This window comes from Corythoichthys intestinalis, chromosome 7 (assembly GCF_030265065.1).
Source record: "Corythoichthys intestinalis isolate RoL2023-P3 chromosome 7, ASM3026506v1, whole genome shotgun sequence".
NCBI classification, from domain to species: domain Eukaryota; kingdom Metazoa; phylum Chordata; class Actinopteri; order Syngnathiformes; family Syngnathidae; genus Corythoichthys; species Corythoichthys intestinalis.
Genome location: NC_080401.1, coordinates 22,694,947 through 22,720,495, shown reverse-complemented (window position 1 = coordinate 22,720,495; position 25,549 = coordinate 22,694,947). Strand labels below are relative to the sequence as shown.

Genomic DNA, 25,549 nt, shown 5'->3' with positions numbered 1-25,549 from the left:
CTGCCCATGCTACTTTTTCTTACATTAAAAATTATGAGGTCCAAGCACACATCTTGGATGCTCAATTGATAACGAATATTTGAATGTTTCGTTTTATAATCCCACTGAAAACTTGTGATTTTATTTTACAAAGCAATTTGTATCGCCAACAAACATGATTCAAGTTTCAGCTCTTAGAGCAATGACCAACTGTACAACTACCTGAAATCAAGAGTCTTACAAACATTATGGTCCTAAAACACTTCAACATCAAAAGAACGCCTAAACATCCAAATATATGGCATTTTGATGTTTACTTCCACTTTAGAAAACAGAATACAAAGTCTTAACAGTAACCGAAGCTATGTATTTAGTACTTTTAACACAATCTGTGACACTGTAAGTAATTTTTTTAAAAAATACAAAGCAACGTTGATGTTTTAAGAATTTTGTTGCTCGAACAATCTAAAACATTTGAATGAAAACCATTCTTTTTAACAAAACAGCGTCTAAAATGTTGATTGATGTTTTGAAACGATCAATTTAATTGCATTGTTGCTTAGCCAGTCGATGTATCCCACCAGATTAACTTCCATGACAATTTAAATACTTCTGGAGACACTTGATTCCCCTCATACATGCCACATGATTAACCCATTCACTGTCATTGACAGCAATAGACATCAAATTCATTTGAATTGGAATGGCTGACAGTGAATAATCATGTTACAGTGCCATTGACGGCAATAGATCTCCAATCTATTTGGCATAGTGGGGCTGGCAGTGATCAATGAGTTAATATTGTTCTGATTCAAAACTGAAAATTTGGATTCTCTGTCTGTTTTCCACGTCTACTTGAATGTCAATAAGAAACACCAACCAGTCTCTGGACACATGCATCGGCAACAAACATACGGTTCAAAAAGAACAGTTTATTTAGTTCAAGCTTCAGCTTGCAGTAATTGCGAATGTCGTCATGCACACTCTAATACTGGTCAGACATGTTTCTTGCTCATCCACAATTTCACCACAACATGCAGACTAAAGAAAGATGGCTGTGAAGGAAACTTTACTGAGAACATATTGGGTTTAATGTACAGTAGGTTGCCCCTGAACCCTTCACACTAGGCTGTCGCTAGTTTAAAACGGCCTTAAGAAACAAAACATAAAAAACATCTCATTTGCAAGGCATGGCGGCTTTTATTTTGGTGTGGCGGTGTGCCACAATCTTTTATTCGTAGGGGAAACTCTGACTGATGTTTTTGAACTCATTGGCAGCTGTTGCCAAAAATGAAAGACGTCCAATACTTTTAATTGGGAGGACTGGCTAGGAATGCTCATAAGTGAGTGTCATTGACGGTGCTAAACGTCCAATCCATTTTGACTGGGAGACTGACAGCGAATGTTTGCAATGGCTGCCAATGACTTAATTTTATACACAGCACTTTGTTACAGTAATGGTTATTTGCGTGTTATAGATGTAGTTAATATGACCATTGCAACGCATGACGTTTTTCGACTTCAAAAATTTATACCACCATACTCATTGCATACATTGCTGAAGAGTTGCATAATTACAACTATATTACAACATATATGGTGCATCAAAATCACGACGGTTCAACTCATTTCAAATCGGTTTTATTTCTTGACACTGAAGGACTACGTACGTACTAAAACCAGAGGCGGTACAACTATATCCATATGGACGTAGCCCCGTGCGTAATGTGTTGAAAAGGTGCTTTCGGCTGTCTGCAAAGGCAGAAGGACTGAAGCAAAACGGGCCGACGCCATTAGCGTTCGAGCAGCTGTCATCAACCAACCAACTTTTCCACTACTTCCACACACTAACTAGCTTGCCGGGGGATTCCATCAAACGGGAACAAAAATAAAAAAGACCAATAACAACACACCTGTGACGACCACAGTCCGTTTACTGTTGTCCATTTCTCTCGGTGGCACGTCGAACGTTTCGGTGTTCTAGTGGTCGGTCTGTGTTGTCTAGCAAGACCATAAAGTCTCCTTTCTCAAACCCCCTCTCTCTTTCTCTTTCTCTACAGCCAAAGTGGCAACAACCATAGACCCCGGACGCTTGAAAGAAGCGTAATGACGTCACCAAAGACGTAACCACGGCTACGGCGGCTGAAACGTAGCAAGTCCAAAACAAAAAGAGCACGCTATTTTAGTTTTTTACACCCTGTTGGAAAAAAGCAAAACAGTGAAACCTATCTACATCAGCACAAGTGACATGACTGGGAGGGCTGACAGCGAGTCCAAATACAGTGTTGTCCAAAAGTATTGGCACCCCTGCAAATCTGTCAGATAATGCTCAATTTCTCCCAGAAAATAATTGCAAGGACAAATGCTTTGGTAGTAATATATTCATTTATTTTGCTTGTAATGAAAAAACACAAAAGAGAATGATTTTTTAATTTTATTAATCATTATCATTTTACGCAAAACTCCAAAAATGGACCGGGCAATCATGTGATGCTTCTCTAATTTGTGTACTTAACAGCACCTGTTACTTACCTGTGGCACATAACAGGTGGTGGAAATAAATAAATCACACTTGCAGCCAGTTCAAATGGATTAAAGTTGACTCAGCCTTTGTCTCGTGTCCTTGTGTGTACCACATTGAGCATGGAGAAAAGAAAGAAGACCAAAGAACTGTCCGAGGACTTGAGAAGCAAAATTGTGAGGAAGTATGGGCAAGCTCAAGGCTACAAGTCCATCTCCAAAGACTTGAATGTTCCTGTGTCTACCGTGCGCAGTGTCATCATCAATAAGTGTAAAGCCCATGGCACTGTGGCCAACCTCCCTAGATGTGGATGGAAAAGAATAATTGACGAGAGATTTCAACGAAAGATTGTGCGGATGGTGGATAAAGAACCTCGACTAACATCCAAACAAGTTCAAGCTGTCCTGCTGTCCTGTCTTGCAGAGGGACAACAGTGTCAACCAGTACTATCCATCTGTGTGTGACTGAAAAGGAACTCTATGGTAGAATACCCAGGAAGACCCCACTTCTGACCCAGAGACTTAAAAAAAGTCAGGCTGGAGTTTGCCAAAACCTGAGAAAGTCAAAAAGGTTTTGGAAGAATGTTCTCTGGTCAGATGAGACAAAAGTAGAGCTTTTGGGGAAAAGGCATCAACATAGACTTTACAGGGGGGAAAAAACGAGGCCTTCAAAGAAAAGAACACAGTCTCCACAGTCAAACACGGTGGCGGTTTCCAGATGTTTTGGTGTTGCTTTGCTGCCTCTGGCACTGGACTGCTTGACCGTGTGCATGGCATTATTAAGACTGAAGACTACCAACAAATTTTGCAGCATAATGTAGGGCAGGGGTGGCCAACCCTGGTCCTCGAGAGCCGCAATCCAGCTTGTTTTACATGTCTCCCTCCTCTAACACACCTGAATCGAATTATCAGGATTGTTATCAGGCAACTGCAGAGCTTGCTGATGAGCTGATCATTTGATTCAGGTGTGTTGAAGCAGGGAGACATGGAGAGTGCGATGCGTGGAAACCTCCCTCCCGATGCCTTCATGTGGGTGTGCTGGCATCTAAGACTGCTTGCCCGGGCTTATGGTTTGAGGTCAGAGCACTCGCCTGCCGTGCTGGGCACGTCGTGTACGTGTGTACGAGTCCTGACCTGGACGAGGGGGGTCAGATCTGCGTGCAACACCGGTTATATATGTACATACCTTGTAGTATTTCCTTGTAACAACAAAATCCGTGTCAGCCCTTTTGCATTCGGCAAATATAATATTATTTGTAATTTCACCTCGTTTTGGTCACGAGAGTGGCCGGCGTTCAATCTACACCTCACATCAATACAGGCTCGCAGGTAGTTATAATCTTGTCTACGAATGATTAACGAAGTGATAGGAACAATGAGACAATGTTATAGGTATATCCTTAGGTTTAAATCACATCCTTAACTTCTAGTCTGCAGCTGGTTTCTATTTAAGGCGTATGGCGAGGTAGATCCACACTGGCGCCTTGAAGCAGTTCAAAACATTCCACTTTAAACCATATGTATAGGCGCTTCCAGGAGTTCGCTTCACACAGAAAGTCTCGGAGTCTCATCTACGTTGTGCTGAATTTATTTTTCGAGATTCCGTGGGTTCCTCTGGTTTGATTTTGCAGTTTTAACTTTGTTAGCACACTGCTTTCTTCAACCGCAATTCATGTTGTTCTTTCTAAACGGGAAGTTCGGAGCAGAAATTTTCCAAGATGACGCCACCCATGTTTTGCTCAGGAAACTTGTCAATAAAATGTATTTTTATATCTTTTTGCAATGCCGTTGTATTTCTGGATTATTGTGTTACTTTTTAGCCCTTCGAAAGTAAAAAGAATATAAATTAGGCCTGTGCGATATTGGAAACAAAACTATTGTTGTGATTTTTTGTGGCTTTGCTTTGCAATTTATTGCGATATTAGGTTGTGATATTAAAACGAGAGTTTTCACCAGATAACTTGAAAAGCTCTGTCTTGGATAGGCCATAGACTTCATAATTATATTGACGGGTCACATTCATCAGACACTGTGCCACGCCATCAAGTAGGGGGCCTGCCCACATTAAGAGCAGTTATTCTCAAACACACGCACGCAGCGATCTAACTCCGGAATTATGTTAAAGTACGAAAGTTGTACCGCATACAAACAGGAAGGATTGTTTCAGGAGTGATTTGTTCGAGGATTCAAGGTAATTATTGTATTTTTTGTACCATGCATGCATTTGGAAACGTTATGAAAAAAATCAATGGGAGAAATTAGCCGCTACAGTATTGGCGTCATAGTTCACAATATTTACGTAAAATAAATGCTAACTGCGCTATTTTTTGCTTTTAACCAAAAATTTAGACTGTTTTATGTTCATATCTATAAAAAATTCAGGGATTTAAGCATTTATTCAGAAGAATTTTCAACGGAAAAAGCTTTGTTTTCATAATGCCACTGCTACATTTGCTTACTAGCAACATAGTTTGCAATATTAACATAAAATAAATGCTAACTGCGCGTTTTTTTGCTTTAACCCGGAATCGAGGCTGTTTTACATCCATATCTATAAGGCGGAAAACACTCAGATGATTTGAAGTTCCGCTCTGAGATCCCCAATTTGGCCAACTTTTAAAATTGTCCAATATGCATGTGTGATACATCACTGGAAAGCTTAAAATCTCAATTTTCGGGGGGAAGAAAAATTTTAAACAGGAGTGAATTAAAAAAAAAAAAAAAAAAAAAAAAATTAAAAAGCAAAACCCTATCTGGAGGTGGGAGCACGTGAGAGCAGAATTACAGACGCCATGACTTTAACGAGATATTATCGCGTACTTACCTTGTTTCGATCCACAAACCGCTATGTCAAGACACAGATGCGTGTGGCCGCAGCCGGATATTTTGGGGATTTTATGGGTGAAACATGGTAATATAACAAGGGGCGCGATGCAGAAATTTCAGACATCAAGGAGTGGTCGAGATATTCTTTTTCATAAATTTACCCTTTTAAACGTTTTTTTTTTTTTTCAATTTTCCTTTGTTTGGATCGATTATTTATCATCTAACATATCGGAGAAAATGCGACAGTAACAAAAAGAACAATTAAGCGATAGTTATGAGGTAGATATCCGTAACTTTTTTACAGACGCCATTTTTTTCATTGTGACATAATTTGTTTTAAAGTTCAAAATATGTGAGTGAATAATTTTGTCTTTTTATTTTTAAATGAAATATGAGACATCAATGAATGATTCTAAGCTAAAAACGACAGACATTTTGAATAATAAATATAATTAATTACCTTCGTTTTATGGCAGGATTGAAACAAAAGCGGTTGCGTGACATCTGTAAACAGGGGTTTTCAGGGTAAAACGGACAAATTAAAAATAGTTCAGGGGCTTAATGAATCTGCTATGGCAGTATATAGACATATTGTTCTATCAAACACAACAATTGTTTTGTCTTAAAATACAGCAGTTTCTTTTAAAGTGGAGTGCAAGAGCAGAAACTGTTTTTTCAGTCCTGTCTGTTTTACGCCATAAAGATTTCAGGGATTTAAGCATTTATTCACTAGAATTTTCAACGGAAAAAGCTCTTTGTCTTCACAGGGCGGCCGCTACATTTGCTTACTGACTAGCATGATAGTTTGCAATATTTACATAAAATAAATGCTAACTACACGTTTTTGTGCTTTTAACCAAGAATCAAGACTGTTTTACGTCAATATCTATAAAAAAAAAAAAAAAAATTCAGGGATTTAAGCGTTTATTCACAACAATTTTCAACGGAAAAAGGTCTGTCTGATTCCATTCGGTCAGCTTTGACGGCACGCCAACAAGGCAGACCCCCTATTAATCGGCCCCGCGCCCTGTCAATATATGATCAAGTCTATGGATAGGCCTTAACCAACGTAACACCATTTTACCATTTAATCACTATCAATTTTAAACTATATAATTATCAATTTCTGTTTGGGAATTCACTGCATACATAATGAGAACCGTTTGATTTAAATGAATTAGAATTGATGTTTTTATTCATTCAGAAATAATACAAAGCCATACTCATAATTAATAGAAGTCTTTTTTTTTTTAAATCAAATTTTTGTTTCCATTCACTTTGAAAACAAGTTGAGACATTGAACATTTGGCATTTCTGAGGTGAAAAAAATAACTTTAATTGCCATTGATGATAGACGTCCTATCATGGGCACTTTTAATCCACCTGCTGTGAATTTAAGAGTTTGTGACTCGTAAGTGTCCAATCCATTTGGGGTGGCGGCGAAGGAGACGTCAGTGTAAAGCACATGTTTAATATTCAACAATTGTCAGTGTACAAAATCCAGCAGGTTATTTTAGGAGCGGCACGCAAATGTAGTTGAATTTGTTGCTGTACAGCATTGTTCTTGTTGGAGACTCCAAAAAGAGGCTTGCTCCAAGTAGATAGTAGTTTCGATGAGTCACCACTCATCTGCGGCCCTGTTGGAGTCCTCGTCGGCTACGGCGCAGTCGAGACGCTCCACTCTAGGAAGCGCCAGATCTCTTTCGTTTAGCTTCTCCAGGAAAGACGAGAGCAATCGTTTGTTTAAATGGTCCGTCAGGGTCCTCTCCTCTTCGACACGTACCGTCTCCACATTTCTAGCCGACTGAGTGTCTCCCGCTTCGGCTTCCGAAGGGGGTACGCGGTGGCTCAATGACAAACCGCTTAGCTGCTCTTCCTCGGCGGCTAGATGATCGGTCGGCCTCGAGTCGCAATCTATTCTTGATATCAAAGTGGTCTGCAGGGCAGCATTTTCCATCTCTTTCAGTTGCTTACTGTCGAAGCTGCGGACAGGAGATCGGGATCCTGTCGCGGAGCAATTTTTGGGAGGCTCTCCGTTTTGCTCCATGGTTCTGAGCTACAAATGCAGCGATAGAGGAAAAATATTTTATTGGTTGACACTCGTCGGTGGCGCCTCCTCGTGGCCGACAGAACGTTTTGCGTGGTGTCCGATGCTTTCTTGGCCGTTTGTCATTCGTGCCAAAAAGCAGTTTTGATGAACCTGAGATGTCCCTTTTTTAGTGTAGCCTATGCCAAATCAGATCACAGAAATAAAAATCGGAGTATAATGAAAATCAAAACGATCCTTTAAAAAAACTTAGTAGCAGGGGTGAAAGTGGGGTGGCGTTAAACCTCCTAAAACCGCTGAAATACAAAGAAAACTGCTTTTGGCACAGTTATTCCTCTATAACACATAAAAATTGATTTTCATTCAAAATTGTATTGTTTTAAATGATTTGCCAAATAAAAGTTAACGAAAACAACAGTAACCCTAACCTCCATCCCCTAAATATTTTCCCTCATTTCTTCACATCTAATGCAAAATCTCAATTTTAATTATTTAAGAACATAAGCTGTACATAAAAATGAAAGTTAATGTCAACATTTTTTGTTTTTTTAAATAATAAAGATATAAGCACAATGCTGGCCAAAAGTATTGGCACCCCTGCTATTCTGTCAGAACATGCTCAATTTCTCCCAAAAAATGATTGCTATTACAAATGCTTAAGCAGTAATATCTTCATTTATTTTGCTTGCAATAACAGAATGAAAAAAAATCATTATTATTTTATACAAAACTCCAGAAATGGGCCAGACAAAAGTATTGGAACTCAGCCTAATGCTTGGTAGCACAAGCCTTCTCCAAACTGCCATGTGTTGTATGGGATTCAGGTCAAGTCTCCAGTACTTTCTCTCAAACCATTTTCTAGTGCATTTTGAAGTGCGTTTTGGGTCATTGTCCTGCTGGAAGACCGGTGACCTCTGAGGGGGACCCAACTTTCTCACACTAGGCCCTACATTATGCTGCAAAATTTGTTGGTAGTCTTCAGACCTAATAATGCCATGCATACGGTCAAGCAGTCCGGTGCCAAAGTTAGTAAAGCAACCCCAAAACGTCAGGGCACCTCCCCCATGTTTGACTGTGGGGACCGTGTTCTTTTCGTTGAAGGCCTCGAGTCCCCCCCCCCCCCCCCCCCCCAACTTTTATGTTGATGCCTTTTCCCAAAAAGCTCTAATTTTGTCTCATCTGACCTGAGAACATTCTTCCAAAACGTTTTTTGCTTTCTCAGGTAAGTTTTGGCAAACTCCGGCCTGACTTTTCTATGTCTCTGGGTCAGAATTGGGGTCTTCCTGGGTATCCTACCATTGAGTCCCTTTTCATTCACACAGACGGATAGTAGACAGCCTCAACATATAAAAGATGTGTCATTCATCTAGTTGTCAGTCGACATATCACAAATGTGATGAAAATATTTTATAAAGGTTGAAAGGTTACCTAGTGTTGCTTTAATTTACTGCATTTCTGACGAATTCATTGAAACGAGTAATTTATAGCTGTTTATATTGATAGCTATTACACTCTCCACTGACATTTTTATCAATGGCACTGACACAAAATGGTCGACAAGTGATAACGCCCGAATTGAATCGCGTCGTGCATAACGCATCTAGCTCTATATATGTGGCATTTTCTTTTTTTTTTTCTTTTTCTACAGACAATGGTTTTTAGTTGTCTGTACGGCAAGGGCAGTGCCTATGGATGGCGCTAGTCTCAACATGCCTGTCTCCCATTGGACTTTACAGGAGCAAAACAATCCATGATTGGAGGAGCAGCATTGACTCTTCCTTCTTGGAGAACATCTCTGAAGGCGACTGGTCGATTGGCTCATCAACAGGTAACCAGTAACGACTCTGTAAACACGATACATGATATAGTTCATCTTTTTTTTTAAGTTCAATTTGGAATTGACTTGATAACAGGTACACAGTAGGTTGAGCTACGTGCTGCAACAACAGATAGCCATCATTAACCTCGTCTGTACAAGGCAAACAATTCTCAACTGGTAATGTACGTGAGAAATGTAAATGCATGCACTCAAAAAAATCGTCTCAATTCGAGAAATCTAGTCATAGTGGGTCAATAGTTAAATTGATAGTAAGAGCGACATTATTGTGGTTGAATTCCTGGTATTCTCTCGGTAGCATGTCTGCCCCGACGTTTTTGGTATTTTTGCTTTTTTTTTTCTTTGCAGGCCAGTGAATCAAACGAAACAGGACAACACGATTCACAATGTCTTTCAGAGATTTAAGAAGTAAGTCATCTTCACAACACACAACTATTACAGTAGATATAATTTTATGTTTTGCCTCATTGTACCATTGACATAAGACGCCCAATCGTGGCTTTTTTAAACACATCTGCTGTGAATTTAAATTAGTTTTTTGTTTATTGGCTGCCATCCCTCCCAATTAAAATAGATTGGCCGTTTATCGCCGTCAATGGCAGACACTGAGTGAACATTTATGCATGTGTTCTCAAATGTGTTAATGTTGGACACCTTTTCTATGGCAGATTTTACAGAAATGATGAGAGCTTTGGGCTATACTCGCCTGATTTCGATGGAGAATTTCCGAACACCTAACTTCAATCTAGTGGCAGAAATCATGTTATGGCTCGTTAAAAGGTACGTTTATTTTTCTTTTTTTTATGTATCGGTTCTGTCAGATCTATCCATGTGTCCTACTTGGACAATGCTTCTCCAAACGGTTTGGGATTGAGAAACTGATATTAGAAAGCACATCTAGCTGTCCTCGACTGTATTTTGATTGAGGAACAGAACCACGTTTAAAAATATTTCATCACTCATTTTTGCACCCCAATCCCAACTCGCAGATATGAGCCGCAGATGGATATTCCTCCAGATGTGGACACAGAATCAGAAAGAGTATTCTTCATAAAGGCTGTGGCTCAGTTCATGGTAATATCCTGTCTTGAGCATAAGAACAATTTAATTTAAATGTTATTTTTGTAACGTAGGACCTGCCGCTCTCCACACTTTTGACGCAGGCAACCAAAGCACACATCAAGCTTAACACCAAGCGCCTCTACCAGGCTGACGGCTATGCAGTGAAAGAAATGTTAAAGATTACGTCTGTGCTATACAGTGCAATGAAGACCAAGCAGATGGGCCTGGAGGACATAGTGGAGGAGGACAGCAGCACCTTTAAGGTTGACATTGGATCACGGGTATGATGATTATTCATGAATTCAGGTCAATTTACCTTTAGTGCCATATAAGCGGTAGTGGAACAGATCAGAGCGGAGTAGGAGCGATAAATATGAGCGAGCCCTCTAAAATCAACTAATAAAAATGATCAAAATATAATTTCGCAACATACATATGCCTGTCATACTGTACTTACAAGCTTTAGCACCACAGAGAACAACAATGTCAATGATGTCCATCAAATAGACATGAAAAATAATGAAGCAGGACATCTCGGTTGAGGCAAACTGCATCAACGTTTTCACCTGCTGTGATGCATGGATTTCTAAAGAGTCATAATATGGAAGCCCGACAGCGCCATCCTTTGACGTCATCGCCCAGAGTGCATTGCAACGTCAATAACAATGGGGACCTACTAGTTCAACAAATTTTTCCAAATTTTATAAAAACTAAAACATCAAGAGGGGTTTTAATGTCAAGTTATTATAACTCATACTGACATTTATCTTTTAAGAACTACACATCTTCATGTCTGTGGATCCCTTTAAATCAGGGGTAGCCAACCCCGTTCCTCGAGGGCCCCTATCCAGGTTGTTTTCCATGTCTCCCTCCTTTAAAACACCTGAATCAAATGATCAGCTCATCATTAAGCTCTGCAGGAGCCTGATAACGATCCTCATTATTTGAGTCAGGTGTGTTGGAGGAAGGGGACATGGAAAACAAGCTGGATAGGGGCCCTCGACCCGAGGACCGGAGTTGGCTACCCTTGCTTTAAATCAAAGATGTGACAAAAAATTCTGCGCCAAAAACTTTCGGCCAAAAATAGTGAAAATGGCATTTTCGGTTATAAGACCGAAAATTTACCACCGAATAGTGTGAAGAACCGTAGTCCTTTTGTGATTACGTCATCAACACACGGTGAAAAGCAAACCTCCTCACTTGCAGCCAAAATGTCCGTTGTTTGAAAGTATTTTGAGGTCTCAAAGAAATATATAAATGAAGGGTAATAACTTTGCTTCATCACTGCTACACGCGCGTTCTGAAGTTGCTGTCCACTGATGTCCCGCGTCACATCGAGTAGAGTGCATTTGAGACATTACATGAGTATTGTGCAAGTTTAGTTAAATCAAGCGAAGAGTATACAAATATAGTATTTAAATGCATACATGTGGATTTGCTGTGGTTTAGTACAATATGCTTATAGCACAACCACTTCCTCTTTTTGTCACATATTTTTCCCACGACTTCCACACCCCCTCTTCCAGTCAGCGTTCAACCCGGCTGGGAGTGACGCCGCTAGAACTCGGCCTACTTGCCTGGCTCTCGATCGATTCAACTTGTTGCACAAGAAAACACTGCGTCTTATTTTAAGGACTAGAAGAGATCCTTATAGCCATGTTGTTGAGCTTTACTAGTTTCGGCGAGAAAGGAGTATTTTTTGTTGTTGCTGTGAGCGACAGTTCCACACAAACATACATTGTATGTACGGGGGCGGCATGGCTCAATGGTAGAGTAGTTGTTCCGCAACCCAGAGGTTGTGGGTTTGATTCTCCGCACTGAAGAACTCGTCTAAGTATCCTTGAGCAAGATACTGAACCCTACGTAGCTTCTGGTGCTGTGTCACCAGTAGGTAGATGATGATATAATGTCAAGTGCCTTAAAAGGTGGAAAGGAACTAAACAAGTGCAACACTTTTTACCGTTGAAATCTCATGCTTTGCAATTGGAGGTGTGAGACCCATTTTCGAGTGTCCCAAACTTTCAAGAAAGCGCATTTATCAAGGTTACATCGGCCATGACCCACATGTCTTTGTCCACCGAACAGAATTCTATGATGACGCCAGCATCTCTGCTATAGGACGCGTTCAGAGTTTTCCACAAAATGCTAACTGCCGCCGGGAACGCACCCTCCCATAATGTTTCAGAATCAGCACCTATCAAACTAAATTTCTTTAGCTTCCGGGGTTGTAGAACCAATGCCAAGGCAAAAGGGCATTCATTGGAAAATAATGCATTAAAATACTAATTTAAAACATGAAAAAATGAATTTTATTAATGTGCATTTTTCTGCCTTTTGGTTTCGGTTCTATTTCCAATATTTGGCCAAGAATTGTTTTTGGTACATCCCTACTTCAAATCGTTGGCTGTCAGTGATGACGATAAACATCCAATCCATTTGAACTGCGAGGGGTGGCAGCTCAAGCTCTGCCCCTGCATATAAGTATTTTTCTCCTTCTCAAATTCACTTTTTTATTGCGGGATTTCACCAAATCAACTGTTTGGAATTGAAACATTCTTTAAAGGAAAAAAAACACACCGGCCAGTGTGTTAAGTAAGACCAAAAGGCCTGGAGAACCAAGGAAAGCAACTGTGTTAAGCAACTGAAAAGTGTTTTCCCTTTTGAAGAAAAAACCCTTTTACAACAGTTTGCAGACCAAGAATACTCTCCAGGAGGTAAAGTAGGTGTGTCAAAGACAACAGTCTAGAAGAAGACATGACCAGGGTGAAGAGACTGTTACCAGTCACCCCCCCAAAAATAGAAAGGGTTTGCCTAAGAACAAATAAAATGCCTTAACAATTCTCAAACAATCCAATAGAAATGTGAGACTAAGATCAATTTGTGCCAGATGTGAGTTATGGGGAAGAGTATGAAGAGTAAAGTGCTGGGTTTTGCTGTTTTACTGTTAAGTTCTGTGTTTTTTTTTTTTTTTTTTGGTATAAACCTGTCCTGTTCAGCTGTTTGACACGGAGAATGGAAGTCTAAGTGTCCGGTTGGTCTGAACAGTTTAAATGTTTCACATTTAGAGTATGACATACTCCCATTGTGATCATTCACTATACCTCGTTTATTATGACAAAGCAGCGAACAGGAAGGGCTTATGGGGGAACAGAAGAAAAACACGAGAAGAAAGAAAAGAAACACAAACAACAACAAGAAATGCATTGAAGGCCTACACTAACTATTAATATGTTGGTGCTATTGTCAGCTAGATGTATTCCGGTTGACACCATGTGGTGGGCCTGTTGACCATGGAAAGAAGGGGCCGGGGGTGGGGGAGTCCATAAGCTAAGTGATTGAAAGGGGTAAAGTGTACACAAATCAGCTCTGTGATCTCAAACCCAGTAATCGTGTGAATCCCTTGTGAGTGTAAGCCCGTTGGCAACCGACCCTACGCTGCCCCATCGCCACTCCCGGCACCGGGACCCCCTACCCGAGCGTGCCCAATCACATGCAGCCGCACACGAGCCCCACCAAGCACGCGACAGCCACGCAGACGAGTGGAGACGCCACGCGGGTGCCAACCCAGGGCCACGGCCCCCACCCAGCCAGCCCGGCAGGCGTGCCCCATCCCTCCTCCCGCAGCCCAGCAAAGGAGACGTCGCCCCCCCCCCCCTCCCCCCCAGGATCCAGGGTGGTCCCCCGGGCTACCCGCGCACCCATCAACCAGCCTTCAGGGATGGCAAGAGGGGACGCACAACCAACCCCACGCACCGTGATGGGATTGTGAGGGGAGAGTAGTGCAACGTATGCGTTAAAATAGGAGAGCTTGGCTTGGGGCAGTGTTTTGACTTTAGTTGGCATTTAGATTTTTTTTTTTTTTTTTTTTTTTTTTACAAATGGGGTATTTTAGTGGCCTTTGAAATGTCCTTGTGTTTGCCTCCCAGATTTCTGACCTCAAAGAAGCTCGGCAGCTTGCGTCGGAGGTCACATCTATAGGAGTGTCTCTCTATGATTTACTAGGGAAGGAGGTGGAACTTAGGGTGAGTGTCGAGCACACAGAAAATAAACAATTTTGAATCTGTATTATGTCATAGAATAGGTGTGCGAGTGTATGCACATTGTTTTTAGGAAAAAAGAACTGCGGCCATTGCAAGACCTTTGGAGATCGACGTGACTGAAAAGGCCTTGAGAGCAGCCATTGGAGAGGCTTTAGTTAGTATTGCATGTTTTCTTTACTGCAACTTCCTTAAATAGTTCTCAATGTATGAATTGACATTTGTTTTTACTCAAGGAAATGGTGGAGAAAACCAAAGAAATGCTGAATAGCATTGTTTCTGATGAGGCCAGTCTAGATGCCAAAATAGATAAAAGGAAACAGGACCTGGAGAGAAGTCGGAAGAGACTTCAGACACTGCAAAGTGTGCGGTAAGTGAACAGTGTTGCCACAAATTAGACAGCCCAGCTATCTACCCGATGGAAAGAGCATAAGTCTGCATGCCAAATTATAAGTCAATGCTTTAATTGGTGTTGGACACAAATTCCATGCTGCCACAGTCGTGACACACATTAGAAATGAAGTGATAAAGCACTTCTTTTGATTTGTATTGATCAAACTGACAGATGTTACTTTCAATTTATTTGGGATGTAATTTTGTGGCTAATTCGTTGTCTACATCCTTTATGTAACAGTGCCTCAAAAGAGAAAATTGAAGTGAAAGCAGTAGACTAGTGCTGCAATGATTAATCGATTAGCTCGTGTAATTTGATTATAAAAAAAGCTTTGACTAAAATTTTGCTGCTTCGAGGACTCATTTAATTCTTAGCATTGAAATGGTTTGTTTTGAAAGTATTTGCATTTAATTTTATTGATTTGGTTGGATCTACTGCCGTCTAGTGGCAACATTGAATATGACATAACTCATCTAAGATGGCTGGATCCAGCTGCTCACTGTTAAAACCAATTTAAGGTTGTAAGTTTTTGAGTTAATATGATTGTTTATGCATTCGTAATTTAGTTTGGAAGTATATTTTTTGTGGGAATATGAGTTTGGACTATTTGTTAAGAGCTTTGTAAAACAATGTTAGCATTTTATAGCATTTAAGCTAGCGGACCTTTGCTATGCAAGTAAGCCAATTGTTCTTTTGTTGTATTTCGAGCCTCTTTCCTTTTTTTTTTTTTTTTAATGCCATTTGAGGCTAAGCTCAGGTATTTTCATTTCTGTTTAAATGCATTTATTTTTCTGGGAAATGAAAGTGCAGCGGTTTGAAAAAACACTCAGGAATTTTATTTTGTATTCGCATTTAATGCTGTTTTGAAAGTGCCTTGGTTTTACATCTCCTAAAATTCTGCAACGCATTAAGTGGTTTTCATCCGATTGCTCGATTATTCGAACTAAGATTAATCGATTACTTAAATAATTGATAGCTTCAGCCCTACAGGAGAGTGTTTTCTTACATTTTCTATAACTTTAATGTCAACAAATGTGAACGCTTATGATGCCTGGGGGTATTCTTTCTTCTTCACACTGTGCTAGACCAGCGTTCATGGATGAATACGAGAAGATTGAAGAAGACCTGCAGAAACAGTATGAGATTTACGTGGCAAAGTTCAAAAACCTTTGTTTCCTCGAGTCTCAGCTAGAAGATTACCATCAGATGGAGCAAGAGCGGTTTGAGGTGGGTTTCTATTACATACACACTATTTTTACACCACAGGAATTGAGTCATTAACCTTCAATTTACTTTAATTAGGACTCCTACTATTTTGTTCCTATTTAGCTTTGGTGCCATATGTTTGAGTTTTTGGGTTGGGACTGATTGGACTGATGACTAAAGTAAGACCCCAAAACCTTAATGGTACAGTAGATAAGATGGAAACTAAAGATGTCCCGATCGATGGGGATGCCGATCGATCGGGTCCGATCACGTCATTTTCATAGTATCGGAATCGGCAAAAAAATATCGGACATGCCTTTTTTAAAGATATATATATATTTTAATTGAATCGTTTTCTAATTGTATTTAACGTTACAGACAAACTGTCTTACACTCATCCAGAGTCTAGTTTTGGCTTAAAATAGGGCTATCAAATTTATCGCGTTAACGGCAGTAATTAATTTTAAAAAATTAATCAGGTTAAAATATTTAACGCAATTACCGCATGCACTGCATGACCCACTCACGCATTGTCGCGTTCAATCTATAAAGGCGCTGTTTTACCTATATATATAGAGCTAAAAGGCAGTGTATAATGAGTAGAGTGAATTTAGGCAGTCTTTGGAGCCTTTGTATAATTGGCTAAAGCCTTAAAATCCCCCTCTCAACAATTAAAAATATCGTGGGAAGCAATGTAGGGAAGAAAGGTAGTAGTTGATCTTTTTCTTAACACCATATGTTATTTCTCAACGCAAAGAAGATATATCAATTGGTGTCACTACGCACAGTCATGGTTGCCCTTCCCATCATGCATTTGGGCAGAACAGTTAAATGGCTACAGTATCATTTACTGAAAGCTCAACAAATACACTAGATGGCAATATTTAGTCACAATATATAAAGTCACAATTATTCTTTAAGAATTACAAGTCTTTCTATCCGTGGATCCCTCTCACAGAAAGAATGTTAATAATGTAAATGCCATCTTGAGGATTTTTTTGTCATAATAAACAAATACAGCACTCATGTACTGTATGTTGAATGTATATATTCGTCCGAGATTTATTCATATTTTTCTTAATGCATTGCCAAAATGTATATGATCGTGAAAAATTATCGGGAATGATTGGAATTCAATCGGGAGCAAAAAAAAGCAGTCGGATCGGGAAATATCGGGATCGACAGATACTCAAACTAAAATGATCGGGATCGGATTGGGAGCAAAAAAACATGACTGGAACAACCTTAATGGAAACCTATTTAATTTTTACCAAATTATCCACAGCCGTGTATATATAGTCAAGTTCTAAGAAGCCTCTGTTCTGTTTTAGTCTCAAAACATACTGTATTGTAATTATTTGGAATGCCCCCATCGCATATTTTTGCACCTTAGTCTGAATCACCCGATTTTGAGAATCTGCCGATATGAAATCCCGATCCGATACCAATAAAAAAAAAAGTTTTTGTTTTATTTTAACCAAAGTTCCAAACATGTTACAGTACTTTACTTTTTACAGTACTTCCTCTTCCGCTCTTTCTGATAGTGTTGCAGAGTAAAAAACAGGTAGTTACGAACGAGTTCCGTTCCTACCCTGGCGACGTAACCCAAATTTCGTTGACGTTTGAATTAACCCTTTAAAAATTCAAAATAACTGTCCAAAAGTATGTCATCCATTATGTGCTACTCAAAAACAACGCACGCGGACACGGGAGATGTCGCAATATGTCTACATTTTTCTTAACAGACTAATGAGAGTAGAAAGGCAACATCGTAAAGAGCAAACAATTATTTCTCGTCAGCATTTGACGATCTGAGATGAGGGGGCGACAGGGGAGCTGACCGGATTATTTTATTTGTTAATAGCAGTGCAAAAATTCAATACGATCATCTTAATACTGATTTGCAATTAAACTGTCGAATATCAAAATGTAGTATTGTTTTTATTTCAGAGCAGCACATTTCACAACTAGCTATTTACACTTCAGTTTTAACAATAGTGACCTAAAATAATAGTGATGAGCATAAAAACAAAAATACAACAGAGCGAGAGGTAAATATGATGTGTTGGTCGTTCCATATTTAGAAATTAAACTTTCGATTTATTTTCGTAGCAGCAGCATTGTATATGTGATGAAGAACATGCTAAAGAAAGTCCGTGCGCCCCCCACAAAAGGAAAATGTTTAACCGTGTCCTAAATCGAAATGCAAGCACGAGCCATGACTTTGAGCCCATCGAACTAGGACAGACGACGCGGAAGTTCTCCCTCGCTTTTGCAGCAGCAGGAGGGAGACGAGGCTGTCTGTGAAAGCAGAATGATACCGCCTGTCACTCATTTCTGAAACTACGACGAGCGGTGCCTGTGTGCAAGAGAGGGAGGGACCAAGCAATGTCACTTCCCGTTCAGTTATACAGCGAAGCGGTCTTTGGTGATTCGTTCGGCAACGTCACTTCCCGTTCAGTAACCGAACGATTCGTTTGGGCGGGGAGGGAGATGAGGGGGGCGAACGATTCGTTGAACGATTTGTTTGAACGAATCTTTTTACTGAACGAACCGGAATGGATTCGTTTACTCAGGTGAACGACAGATCCCGTCACTACTAAGTAAAAGCTTACAAAGATGAATGTTAGCCTAGGCTCAGCTGGGAGAGCAACTTCGTTGAGTGTTACAGCCGCAGAGTGAGAAAAGGAGCTTGATTCGCTTCAATGAAGGGGAAAAAGTGATAGCATCAAAGATCGCTAATTGCGAATTGATCTTGCCCTAAGCACAAATCCACGTTCGCTGGATCAAAGTGAGGTCTCACTCCCAATGTGTTTTTTTTTGTTTTTTTTAAGATGAAACCTTTCCACAACAATATTGACATTTTAACTAACTTATGCATTTTTACCTAACTTATGAATTCCTTATGTTCTTTTTAACACAAAGGCATGACATCATGTAGACTAGAGTTGACACAGTGGCTGAAAATGGCGAAACTTCACTTAAGCTTTTTCACCCTCAAAAAAAAGTCATGCAGTATAATTTTTTAAAAAGTTAATTAGAAGTGTTTTTACTTTATAGAAATTATTTTGTTCTTGATGTAATCTTGTGCAACTTGAGCTGTGGCTGTGAGTATAGTCTATAAGTTATATTTATTTTAATTTTATTTCAAATATTTTTTTATTGATAATTTATTTATTTTAACAATATATTCATGTTCCAATTTGCAACTATGGTCTGAAAAAAAAAATCCTGTTCAATGGAAAAAAGTGTTTTTTTTTTTAACCCATACATCTCAAAATTTTTGGGAGCTATAATTGCAATACCGTGATACCGTGAAACCGCGGTATTTTTGCTCACGGTTATTGTACCGTCAAAATCTCATACCGGCACATGCCTACAATTAGGTACTGTTTGCGCAACTTAAAAAAAAAAAAAAAAAAAAGACTGGAGACAAAATGGCGGACTCCGGCGTCGTAAAGGCGAAAACGCGTTTAGTCGAGTACGTCCGAACACGAAAATTTCATGTATATCTTTGTATCTTTTGGCAATAAAGCCATTGTATTTCTGGATTTTTTTTGTTACTTTTTAGCCCTTAAAACATCCAAAATATATACAAATTAGGCCTGAGCGATACTGGAAAAATTAGCACAGCGATATAGTATATTGCCAAGGCTCCACACTTACTTTTTGCAGTGGTTGCACTGGTGCACATAACTTGCACCAACAACACGAAATGTAGGCGCACCCACATTTTTCATTGTATCACCTTTAACGCCATACGTCATTTAATCACTCTCCGTAACATTCATATAATTCATTTATGTTCTGAACATCTTAGGTTGCCAGCCAGTCGCAGGGCATATAGATAGAAAACCATTCACACACTCACACCTACTGTATGGACAATTTGGAGTGTTCAATCGGCATACTGTGCAAGTTTTTTTGGGATGTGGCAGGAACCCGGAGAAAACCCATGCGGGCACAGAAAACATGCAAACTCCGTACAGGTAGGCCGGAGCCGGGATTGAACTCAAGATCCCAGAACTAAACAGGAATAATCTTGAAAATGCTTGTCTTGAGTCGTTGAGTGAGTCCACTCAAATTGACTTACGCTGCCACAGCACACTTAACAATGATTAACACATTTTTGCTTTTGATCGTAGAACTACCAAAAAGAGTTTCACCCGATTCCGATCCTCTGAAAAATGGCGCAGTCGGCCCGATTTGCAATCACGTGATCGGATCGGGACATCCCTAGTAATTATCATACAACGTTGAGTAAAACAGGCTGGACAGTGTAGCAATACCATGTCTGACTTGAAATCTCAGCCCGGGCCATGTGAAGGGTTTGTGTGTGCATCTGCAACTCCCCCCCCCCCCCCCCCTCTCGGATACCCTCACTTCCTAATTCTAAAACTGAACATGGGGCTAATTGAAAACTCAATTGGTTAGATTTGAATGTGAGTGAAAAGGGTTATTGCCCCAAATAAGCTGGGATTGACTCCAGCTCAGTTGCAATGGTCATGAGGTCAAAAGTTACTGAAAAGCAATTGATAGTTTAAATTGCATGCTCTCACTCGACCCCTGTATGTTGTCCATTTGCTTTCCTCGTAGGATGCAGAAAACACTCTGAGGATGATGCAGCAAAATCTGAAGGAGGAGGACAGAGATTTCATGAGAAGCTCATGTGAGGACCACACAGAAAGCAAAGCATGAATAACATCTTTAAATAATGTCAAAATGACTGACATCCGCGATGCCGCTAAATTGGGAAGGAGTTGCATTAATTTTAATTAAATCAATTTCAGTGAAAGACTTGGACTCCGAGGAGGATGGTCTTGAAGATGAAGGTGACATGGACAGTGAGTTGGAAGAGTCACGGCCTTCTAATCCAAGACCCACTCGAAATGGCTTGATGGCTGGAAAACAGACTAGCGATTTGTTCAGTATGTCCACTTATTTTTTTCCTAGCGTATTGATACGATTTTGACTATTCTGTTAATCTCAATCAAATCATTGTTATTGCATTCATTTTTATGCAATTTTGATAAATCTGTGAATACACATATGAAACTACATACTACACTATTACTAATATACATAAATATTTCTTTCCAGGAAGAGGGACAAGATTTATTGGGAATATGCAAGGTGGAGACAGTGATGAGGTAAGTACTACTTCTATGTGAAAGGTGGTTGGAAGCCCTCTTCTGCAATCACATCCTATTTCTTAATACAGAAACGTAAGTCAAGATTGTATATGGATGATGAGATTCTGAAATCTTCATGGCAATATACTGGTAGCTCTGAGCTTGTGTATGTAACATGTCGCATGGTATCCAAAACAAAACAATTTTGCACAAAAAGTGCAGTTATCTCTTAAGTAGTAATAATGTACAAATGCAATTTATTGTTCTTCTGATTGATGATGGTTAGACAACGCTGTGATGCAGATGGTTGGATCTCGGCTGAGTTGAAGGCTGTCCACCACTTCTAATGGATGTTGAGTAGCTTCCTGAATACATTTGAAGTGGTCACCATACAATTGAAATTAGCATTATTTTTGTGCGAAGATTTGCGATGCAAATGCCTGATTGGATTGAGAACGAACTTTGATTTTAAGGCCAATATGAGAAAAATTATTGTTTTCATAAATATATAAAATCAAGAAAAATATTTCATAAACATGTTGTGTTTTGGACACCACGGTAAATTCATGTTTTTTAATTTTAATATGCACAAATAATTTCACGCAAATCGATGCTATATCGAGGATATCATTGGTAATTCTAACAAGCAGTAGGGGTATAGAGGTTCAATCGTTCATTCTACAGGCCTGACGAAATGTGGCCACATTTGACACCTAGCACAACACCCGTCACGGGATTTTCATGAGGCCTAACTCAGGATGCAATTGCTATGTTTTCTCTTGAAATTGGTGAATATTTTGCCCGGTATTCCCCATCAACATAAATGTATACAAGTGGTTCTGCTAAGTTTTCTTCATGATTTAGTGGGACAGGTTTTCCATGTCACATTTTTGTTGTCCAAAAAAGCAGCCAAACAATAGAAATAGGTCTGGGATTTTTTAAACTTTTGATCTTGAAGTTAAAGTTACCCTATGTACATATATACTGTATATAGGGTACAGTACAGTGGTACCTCTACATACGATCGCTTCGACACACGAACTTTTCGACATCCGACGTAAAATTTGACTCGCCATTTGTTTCTACATCCGACGACATGCTCGAAATACGACGACAATGGCAGCACCGCAGACGAATGCACGGCGGATTTTCTTGTGTGACAAATCAACACAGGTTTCAGAAAAGGTTGGTACAGGTGGTGAAACAAGGAAAAAGTTGATGCTTACCTTCGAAATGAAGATGCAAATGACAGAAAAATATGAGCGTGGGGTGGGCATCCGTGAAATGGCTCAACAATACATCTCCACGGTCCATCTCCGACCATCGTTCGCCAGTCTTTATAAATTAAGCTGACAATTCTTATTGTCTCCAAAGAAATCGCCAGCTTCGCCACGTTTTCATCATTTCTTTTACAACTTATTCAACACAAAACGCCTGCTGTCTGCCTCAAATGATGGTGTTCTCAAGAGAACATTCAAAGTGAAAGTGAAACTCAAGCTCACCGGTCTGTTTCTGGCACGTGAGCCCCGCGGTGCGTTCAGGTACACAAAAAAACGTCCGCCTTATTAGAACCCGATTCGTTACACTATTACAGGAATTATTATTATTCTTTTTATTACATTATTCCAATTTTGATTTATAATTTATTTGTTTTGCTACGTGTAATTGCCATTTGTAATAGCACCAGCAGTATTTTTTAAGGATTTAGTGCAGGTTTTTGGGCTGTGGAACGAATTAATGGAATTATAATGTATTCCTATGGGAAAATCCTGCTCGACATACGACCATTTCGACTTACAAACAAGGTCCTGGAACGGATTAACTTCGTATGTAGAGGTACCACTGTATTTGCAAAAAATCGAAATCTCTCCAGTGTTAGAAAAATATTCATATAGTCCGTATAACTATGATCTTTGTTCACTGAACACCATTTCTTTTAGTATTTTCTTTTCTTTTCAAGGCATGTTTTCTGTTTCTCACGCAACTCTTTGCACTCACCTTTTTGTTCAAAGCCCAAATTAGCCATTTCCAGAGGGCCAAAACAACCAAAAGGACAGGTTTGTGCAGGGCTAGTGCTTAGATGATTCTTGTTTTTTTCTTTGTGTACTCAAAATAGATTATCCATCCTGAAATATTCTGTCGCGTAGCCTAAGAGTTTCCATGTCAGATTTTCCTTTTAAATTTGTTCAGTTTCATTTGCACATCTAGTTCCAGGATATTAGAGTGTATAGCATTACTAGTACTTTACGTAGTTATTGTGTTTCTCTCCTTTAAAGATCATTATTACCATGTGTAATTTTTGTAATGGATTTTCTGTCTTTTCTCTATTTTAGTCAGAAGGCAGTGAGATAGAGGTGGATGAAGATGATGATGAAGACGAAGGTGAGGATGAGAGCAAAGAATTAGACGACGACAGTTTGGAGGACCGTGTGTCTCGGGCAACTCATACCTCCAGGGGACGCAGGAGACCACCTCTATTCGACGAGAGCGACAATGACTTTTGAATGACTAATCCATTACTTAAATATTGATGTACTGTGTCATGTTGTCTTTTTTAGATATTTTGGTTTTTCATTGTGACTGAAAAGAAGTGGTTCCGCTACATTTCAGCTCCCTCCCTTCCCAAGGTTTATTTATTGACAAATATTTGCTTAACACAATATATGATGTTTTATTGACTTTTAACATATTAAGTTATCATAACAGCCAATGTATTAAAATTTTTTTTCAATAAAATGTCAATTTGTCCTTTTATACTACGTTTGACGCTGGTGTAACAAAAACAAATTTGATACTTTGATCCATTTTGTCTTCCATCCAGGCTGTAAAAAAGGTCCCAATTAACGTAAGAGTAGTAGGCGAGCTGGGGCAAATCAGAAGCGACTTGAATAATCAGACTGAAATTCATGTACCAAAATCATGATTAGAGATGTCTCCGATATGATCACGTGTCCGGAAATTGGGCACAGTCACATTTTCAGAGGATTGCAGATATGTCATGATATGAAGTGTTTATTTTTACATACTAACTCATTTGCTGCCATTGACGACGATAGACATCCAATCCAACCCGGGGCCAAATAGGATTGGATGTCTATCGCTGTCAATAGCAGTAAATGAGTTAAAGGCAACTAACAACAAAATAATCCAGAGGTATTAGGATGTTGCAATATATCAGCAAAAAGAGTCAAGAAACTTTTTTTTCCAATAAAAAAAAAAAAAAGCTGTATATTATAGAGCTGTCCTGATCCGATTATGTAGTCCCTTAGTCTCGCTCCTGTGCTTTTCTTGGTCAGGCAGTTCACTGGAGTTGCTTAATAAAGTTTATGATGATTGACATACAGTTAAGGTTTGATCTTGCCAGAGACTTGTAAGCCAAGACTTCAAAGTACTGCATGCGTCAACATCGTTTAACTTGTTAAACAATTGCTGTGGCAACTCATTGTAAGTGAGCAGCTTGAGCAGATTTGAGTGGACTCACTCAATGAAGCATTTAATGAAGACAAGCATTTATATTTTTACCTTTTTTTTAATGGATTGGGCGTCTACTTTTTTTCTTTTTTTAAAAATAATTCGGTGGGATAGTAACATGTTTAAAACTTATAATTATTACATTTGAAGTGCTTGAAAATCATATATATATATATGTGTATATATATCTTTCCAAAGATAAATCTGAATAAATACATTGAACGCACAAAAAATAAATATTGTTGGACTAAAAATTTTGGGGGGTGAGGGGGGCGCTACTTCGCGGTTTTTCACTTATTACGGCGGGTTCTGGTCCCCTTTAACCGCGAAAAACGAGGGATCACTGTATTTTGCTTATACTAATAATCCTTGTATGTTGGGTTAGCCTTGTTGAAATGGGGGGTATAAAATTCGGATGTGCTTTTTTTTTTGTCAAAACACATATCCGAGGTGTCGGATCGGGACCGATTAATACTATAAATACCTAAGTACACTTATAACATTAAACTTTATTTTTTGGTAAGATAGCAAATTGACATTTAGCTGACATTCAAAACATTTCAATTAAGTAATTATTATATATATACATATAAATTACGTGGGCCTACTCCAAAACGATGTTTTGCAGCACTTAGGACCCTACCTTGATTCAGTAGCAAATGTCTGAGGGATGTGAGGTCTATATGTGCGCGGCTGTGATCTTCCACAATACACACGACATTAATTTGACGACACATGCCTTTTAGTGTCTGTGACGTTTTTCGTGGACGTTGCCGAGTTTTCTTTTTAAGTTAATGTTATTTTTGAACTACAGTACTGTCGCCTGGACTTGCTTGCACGTTGCTGTTGTGATATGAAAGCCCCTCCCCCGCTTATCTTTTTCCTATCAGACTGCTGCTGCATTCCTCTCTGCCACAAACCCAACACAATAAGTAAACTCAATATTGCCTCAATCCATTGTCAAATCACCTTTTCTAATCAGCTGTTATGAAATAATCAGGGCGTGCTTAGGGTTAAACAAGATTTTTGACTGTATTT

At 39.4% G+C, this 25,549-nt stretch overlaps 2 protein-coding genes across 10 annotated transcripts in view; one reads left to right on the top strand and one right to left on the bottom strand.

Moving 5' to 3' along the window:
- Positions 1-25,204, bottom strand: part of LOC130918630 (pyroglutamyl-peptidase 1-like) — a 44,488-nt gene extending 19,284 nt beyond the window's left edge. Inside the window, exons 1-2 of one of the 7 annotated variants that reach the window (XM_057840490.1) lie at positions 25,155-25,204; positions 9,086-9,216 (exon numbers count right to left, since the gene is read on the bottom strand). In XM_057840490.1, the coding sequence (XP_057696473.1) occupies positions 9,086-9,194 (109 nt within the window). In that variant the 5' untranslated portion in view covers positions 9,195-9,216; positions 25,155-25,204. Of the gene's footprint in view, positions 1-1,892; positions 3,046-9,085; positions 11,166-15,708; positions 20,202-20,467; positions 25,134-25,154 lie in introns of those variants that run through there. The other 6 variants (XM_057840492.1, XM_057840491.1, XM_057840494.1 and 3 more) reach the window with 6 other exon arrangements.
- LOC130918629 (clusterin-associated protein 1-like) lies at positions 9,061-24,762 on the top strand. 3 transcript variants are annotated; one of them, XM_057840486.1, is made up of 13 exons: positions 9,061-9,200; positions 9,558-9,617; positions 9,878-9,989; positions 10,199-10,283; positions 10,373-10,552; positions 14,198-14,293; positions 14,382-14,465; positions 14,545-14,678; positions 15,788-15,929; positions 20,505-20,577; positions 20,699-20,836; positions 21,009-21,058; positions 23,374-24,761. In XM_057840486.1, the coding sequence occupies exons 2-13, from the start codon at positions 9,596-9,598 to the stop codon at positions 23,542-23,544; spliced, it is 1,287 nt and encodes a 428-aa protein (XP_057696469.1). In that variant the 5' UTR covers positions 9,061-9,200; positions 9,558-9,595; the 3' UTR covers positions 23,545-24,761. The 3 variants fall into 3 exon arrangements, with proteins under 3 accessions (XP_057696469.1, XP_057696471.1, XP_057696468.1); XM_057840488.1 differs by lacking the exon at positions 9,061-9,200 and adding an exon at positions 9,207-9,368 and having other exon boundaries at positions 23,374-24,762; XM_057840485.1 differs by lacking the exon at positions 9,061-9,200 and adding an exon at positions 9,207-9,373.
- Positions 25,205-25,549: the final 345 nt, after the last annotated feature.

Bases quoted from the DNA above. Each gene is read 5' to 3' on its own strand.
- LOC130918629 (XM_057840488.1), top strand. From the start codon at position 9,596: ATGTCTTTCAGAGATTTAAGAA. The intron at 14,294-14,381 runs GTGAGTGTCGAG...CATTGTTTTTAG, and splicing joins GGAAGGAGGTGGAACTTAGG to GAAAAAAGAACTGCGGCCAT. The intron at 15,930-20,504 runs GTGGGTTTCTAT...CTTTCCTCGTAG, and splicing joins TGGAGCAAGAGCGGTTTGAG to GATGCAGAAAACACTCTGAG.